Genomic DNA, 6,000 nt, shown 5'->3' with positions numbered 1-6,000 from the left:
TGTGTGCAATTAAGGTGTTTCACATGATTTCAGGTTAAATACACCTGTCTCTGGGAGGTCCCACAGTTGGTTAGTACATTTCCTAACAAAAACTACATCATGAAGACGAAGGAACATTCAAAGAAAATCCGGAATAATGTTCTTCAAAATCACCAATCAGGGGTAGGATATAAAAACATTTCCAAGGCATTGAATATCCCCCGGAGCACAGTGAAGTCATTTATTAAGAAATGGAGAGAATATGGCACAACTGTGAATCTGTCTAGAACAGGCCGTCCTCAAAAACTGAGTATCCGGGCGAGAAGGGCGCTAGTCAGGGAGGCCACCAAGAGGCCTATGGCAACTAAAGGAGTTACAGTCTTCCACGGCTGAGCTGGGAGACACTGTGCATACAGCAGCAATAACCCGGGTGCTTCACAAAACTGGTCTTTATGGAAGAGTGACAAAAAGAAAGCCATTGTTGAAAAATACTCGCATCAATTCTCGGCTAGAGTTTGCCAAAAGGCATATGGGAGACTCTGAGATCAAGTGGAAGAAGATTCTATGGTCTGATGAGACCAAAATAGAGGTTTTTGGCCTCAACACTAAGCGCTATGTTTGTCGCAAGCATAACATCGCACATCATCATGAGAACACCATCCCTACCGTGAAGCATGTTGGTGGCAGCATTATGCTATGGGAATGCTTCTCTGCGTCAGGGCCTGGAAAGCTCATGAAGATAGAGGTCAAAATGGATGCAGCAAAGTACAGAGAAATCCTGGAGGAAAACCTGCTGAAGTCTGCAAGAGACCTTGGACTTGGGAGAAGATTCATCTTCCAGCAGGACAATGACCAAACATACAGCCAAAGCCACACTGGAGTGGCTTAAAAACAAAAAGGTCAATGTCCTGGAGTGGCCCAGTCAAAGCCAGGACCGCAATCCAATTGAGAATATGTGGAAAGAGTTGAACATTGCTGTTCACCAAAGGTCCTCTACCAAATATGAAACTCAAGGGGGTGAATATCTATGCAATCAATTATTTTCTGTTTTATATTTATAATTAATTTAGAACAATTTGTAGATTTTATTTTTCACTTTGATATTATGGACTTTTTTTGTGTTGATCAGTGGCAAAAACTCCTAATTAAATCAATTTTGATTCCATGTTGTAACACAATAAAATGTGGAAAAGTCCAAGGGGAGTGAATACTTTTGAGAGCCACTGTATCTGCAGTGGTGTGCACATTTATTAGAACAACTCACGATTTGTCATTGATATCCTTTATACACCACAATGCATGAAAACCTCTGGGTGTAACAATTTCAATTTCCAGTCAGTAAAAATATTAGACCACTTTGTTCTTTAATTGGGCATCTTAAAGGTCACAGAAGGACCTTTTTATTTTATTGTGTTACTTGTTCCCCTGTGTTGCTACAACTGTTTACATAAGTTGTGTGTATTGTTTTTTACATTTTGACCACCTACAAATTGCATTCCCTGCCTCAAGGTGGCTTCCCATGTACCGGCATGGTTATCTCAGAACTACATTTCCCATCACCCTCCTGCTCACATATGTAACAGAGATGGATTTGCCAGTGAGCAGGAGCATCAATTAAATGTGACAATCATTAATTTGTCTAGTTTTACAACACTGCAGAAGCAATGAAGCAATGGGGTGTTGTAATACATTTGCACACAACTATCTATCTTTCTGTCTCTCTGTATATACATACACAATCATATTATGATGCTGTTTAAGGTGTCAGGAATACCAGTTATTGCTAGAATTCACCATTAAATGTTGTCTGGATAATACTACCATTAACTCATTTTGGGATGGATCTTAAACTGAACCAATTTCTGACTTTACCAGTAACACCTACCCATTCCTGAAGGTCCTGTGTTCATTTAGTGGCAATATTTTAACACATGTTTATATTAAACTGATTTAAATGAACGTCACCCAGATTGTATAATAATCCATTAATAATGTATTGGCAAGGAATGTTTTTCACCTTTGCAGTTAATCAGCCAGGAATATAAAATGTGATTGATGATAATCTATAAGGTTATATGAAACAGTGGGTTATAAACATGCAGAACAGAAGGGTCATACATGATTTATAAACTGTTTAAGTGATGCATTATCAATAACTAATGCATCATGTCTACAGGATTCAGTAATCATTTTCATGGAACATATTGTCTGATGCTCAACCTTAATAGAGCCAAAAGTGGGTGTATGTGTATATATATATATATATATAATTTTTTTTATTAAGTTTTTTTTTTCTATCTACTATGAATGTGCATACAAATTCTATAAGTACAAAGTCCGCTGGTGGTCAACGATTAAATTGCACCAATTTGCTTATTTCACCAGGTGCTGTGTGTGTGTGTGTGTGTTCTCTGTAAATGATTCAAATAAGATGGTGTTTTATTTATTTAACTCTTGACATATTGTATTTGTGCATGAATAATCTATGTAATCATCATATTTGTGTATTTAGCACAATACATAACAATGATGACAAATCACCCAATTCCTCTTCTGTCCTCTTTTAGGAAATAAGGGTTAATGGAGTAGTATGCAAACAAGTCTTCAAGAAGGTGCAGCAATGAGACTTTGTACAAAACTGGAGCAAATGTGGAGATAACTGCAGGAACAGGGAGGAAATCTTGACAATCCCAGCAAAACACATATCCTCAAGATCAGACAAGGAAAAATGGCATGGCTTCAACTTCTTAAAGACTGTACTGTCGGAAATGGACTTTCTCCATATTCAACATGCCTCTGTTTAGTAGCTTATTCCAACTAATGTACTGAGCAAGGAAAAACGATGCAGTCTGTTTTATTTTCTGGTACTGTATTGTAAAGGTCTACTTTTCCAGTGGCATTAGCTTCACTATCCTCAATAACTTCAGTTGTAACCGGCTTCTTTTTTTGGAATTTGTTACATGACTGTGCACAATTTCTGAATAAAAGGAATCAAAAGCAACCAGACTATGCAGACTTTGCTTGAAGGTGAGAGGAGTGTTTAAAACATATGTGGCATTAAATTGTTCAATTTACATTACATACAGTCCTCTAGATACCATTATTATATTATGCAGTGGTTTCAATAGCATCAATACTTCAACAGCTTCAAAAGCTGGGGCGATTTTGTTAATCCTTGCTAATGAGTAGTCACAGTAATCAAGGGAGTTTATTAAAACTTCATTAGTGACATTCCACTACAATAGTGTGAAAATGTATTAGAACACTAAAGATGTGTCATTTATTCCCTTCATATACCTCATCTGTGAAAATGTTAGTACACTTTCTGATTTAATTAGGCACCTTAAACAACTTATAAAAAGTGTACTGCATTTCACCATTTGTGGCTGTGTCTCTTTCTCTAATTATTTTAAATGAGTTGCATGTATAGCCTAGTATAGTCATGAATTAAATTAAACAATCACTAATTTGCCTATTTTGACAATTTTACAAGATATTCTATTACAGTGGTTTGTTGTCATATGCATAACAAATCCAAATAACAGAAACAATGGGTGTTCTGATAAATGTGCACACTGCTGTATATATTGAATTAATTCTTGCATCTTTGATGATTCATTGTATATATTTCCCCAGATTTTATTTTAAAAGGGGTAATCGATTTCGACCTAGACTGTGTCTGGACATCAAAACACTTCAGAGACGGGAAGAAGACAGCAAGACAAATAGAGTTCAGCCAGGAGCTCACAGACTCAACCAAACAAGACTACTTGATTCTGGCCTCATGGGGAAAACCTGATGGGCTTTTCTCATCAGGGGGTAATTGTTCTGTACTGTGATTCTTAGACAAGGTTTTAGCATCTGGTCTCATTAGATTTTGAGGTTAAAGAATGAACTCTTCAAACTGATTGCGATTCTAGATAGCGGTAATAAATCTCATTGATCTTTGGTGAGGCTCGATGCCACGCATTGCTTTCACCTTTACCCTATCCTGTTACACAGTGAAACTGTAATACAAGGGAGGCGGGACGTCAACCTTTGTGGCATTTTATTAAGTGATTACAAAGTTGTGTTTCTTTTTTTCTCTGAATCAACATTTTCCCAATAAACAATAAAAAGGAAATGGTTATCTACAGAATTATTACACTTGTACTCCAATGCAACCTTTACTTACTACAGAGCTAGTGACACACAACAGGTTTCTTATTGAAGAACTCCTGCAAGCACCAACATAATGTCTCACTAGGTTTGCACTGTAATGTATTAGTTGGGTTTTCTTTTTGTGATGCAAACTTTGCTGTGATGCAAAGGCTGAGCAAACCAAGCCTTTGTATTATTAGATATTAGATATTATATAAAATTATTTTGTCTTATCGTAAAAAGCAAATGTAGTGATTGCTAACTGGACAAATACCAGTTTCTCCTAAAGGTGGTGACAGCAAATACCTGACATTCCCCTGTAGAATTCTCTGATACAGACCAGAATTCATGATTCCTTCAATGACGGCAAGTTGTCCAGGTCCTGATGAAGCAAAGCATCCCCAAATCATGACACTACCACCACCATGCTTGACTGTTAGTATGAGGTTCTTACTATGGAATGCAGTGTTTGGTTTTTGCCAAACATAACTGGGCCCATGTTGGCCAAAAAAGTTCCACTTTTGACTCATCTGTCCATAGAACATTTTTCCAGAACTCTTGAGGATCATCCAGGTGCTTTTTGGCAAACTCGAGAAGAGCATTCATGTTCTTCTTAGTGAGCAGTTGTTTACGCTTTGCTACTCTTCCATGAATCCCACTTTTGCCCAGTGTCTGATGGTGGAGTCATGAACACTGACCTTAGCCGAGGTGAGAGAGGCCTGCAGATCCCTTGATGTTGTTCTAGGGTTCTTTGTGACTTCCTGGACAATTTTACACCTTGCTCTTGGAGAGATTTTGGCAGGATGGCCACTCCTGGGAAGATTCACTACTGTCCCAAACTTTCTCCATTTGGACAATATGGCCCTGATTGTGGTTTGGTGGAGCCCCTGAGCCTTAGAAATGGCTTTGTAACCCTTTCCAGACTGATAGGCATCAACAACTTTTTTTCTGGAAGTCTTCAGGAATTTCTTTTAATCGTGGCATAATGTGCCTCTAGAACCTGTGTGCTGACAACTTCACTCTAATGGTAAGGGCCAAAGTTAATCAGATTTATACTGGGCAGGGCTGGCCCAAATCAGGCCTGATTGTTAACCAAAGTATTCAAACAGCTGACCCTAATTATTTCTTTAATTGGGTTGAGTTAACTAGGGGGACAATAACTTTTTCGCACCTGAAGAATGCATGTTTGATTACCTTGCACACCAAACAAATGAAAGAAGCATCAAACTTTTGTGCCATTTTTTTTCTCTCAGACTCCCTCTATATATTAGTACAACCCACTCAAAGATCTGACCAAATTCAATGTGGAAAATGTGCAAAAATGCAAAAAATCTGACAGTGGCAAATACTTTTTTCACGGCACTTTATATATATATATATATATATATATATATATATATATATATATATATATATATATATATATATATATATATATATAACCATATGGTTATCACCTAAATATTGGGATTAGATAGCATCTCAGAATTCGTGTTAGGCTTTTTCTCGATTCCGAGGCATTGTTGCTGATTGTTTTACTAAACTGATTATTTCATGTGCATATTCTGTGTTGTTATTACCACAATAATTGATCTCAGAGGAATGGGGGTTTATATAGTATAATTATATGGTAGTTGGTGGCTTGTTAAGTAGCATGCATACCTATGGCTAAAATGTTTAAACTAAACTTGATAAACTATAGGACCTTGGCTTTTTAAGGTAGCCACAGGCTTAATTAAACAGGCTATCTTTCACAGAAGACAAATTTGCTTGACAGTATGCCAGTTAGATGTAACCATGATGAGATGACAGGTCCCCCGTCCCCCCCCACCCTCTGTCTTTATGCATTATGCCTTACTATGCTTTCAAAGGTGTTATATT

At 37.3% G+C, this 6,000-nt stretch overlaps 1 protein-coding gene across 2 annotated transcripts in view; it reads left to right on the top strand.

Annotated features, from left to right (window-relative positions):
* The window catches only part of LOC121323370 (retinol-binding protein 1-like), a 9,622-nt gene extending 5,610 nt beyond the window's left edge, over positions 1–4,012 (top strand). The window contains exons 4-5 of one of the 2 annotated variants that reach the window (XR_005951139.1): positions 2,547–3,006; positions 3,616–4,012. Coding sequence is in view for 1 of the 2 variants with exons in the window: in XM_041264401.1 (XP_041120335.1) it covers positions 2,547–2,603 (57 nt within the window). In the remaining variant the exon portion in view is untranslated. Of the gene's footprint in view, positions 1–2,546; positions 3,009–3,615 lie in introns of those variants that run through there. The other variant, XM_041264401.1, reaches the window with a different exon arrangement.
* Positions 4,013–6,000: the final 1,988 nt, after the last annotated feature.

This window comes from Polyodon spathula, chromosome 11, assembly GCF_017654505.1.
Source record: "Polyodon spathula isolate WHYD16114869_AA chromosome 11, ASM1765450v1, whole genome shotgun sequence".
In the NCBI taxonomy this organism is placed as follows: Eukaryota; Metazoa; Chordata; class Actinopteri; order Acipenseriformes; family Polyodontidae; genus Polyodon; species Polyodon spathula.
The sequence above is the reverse complement of the archived record's forward strand: the minus strand, read 5'-3'. Positions and strand labels throughout refer to the sequence as shown.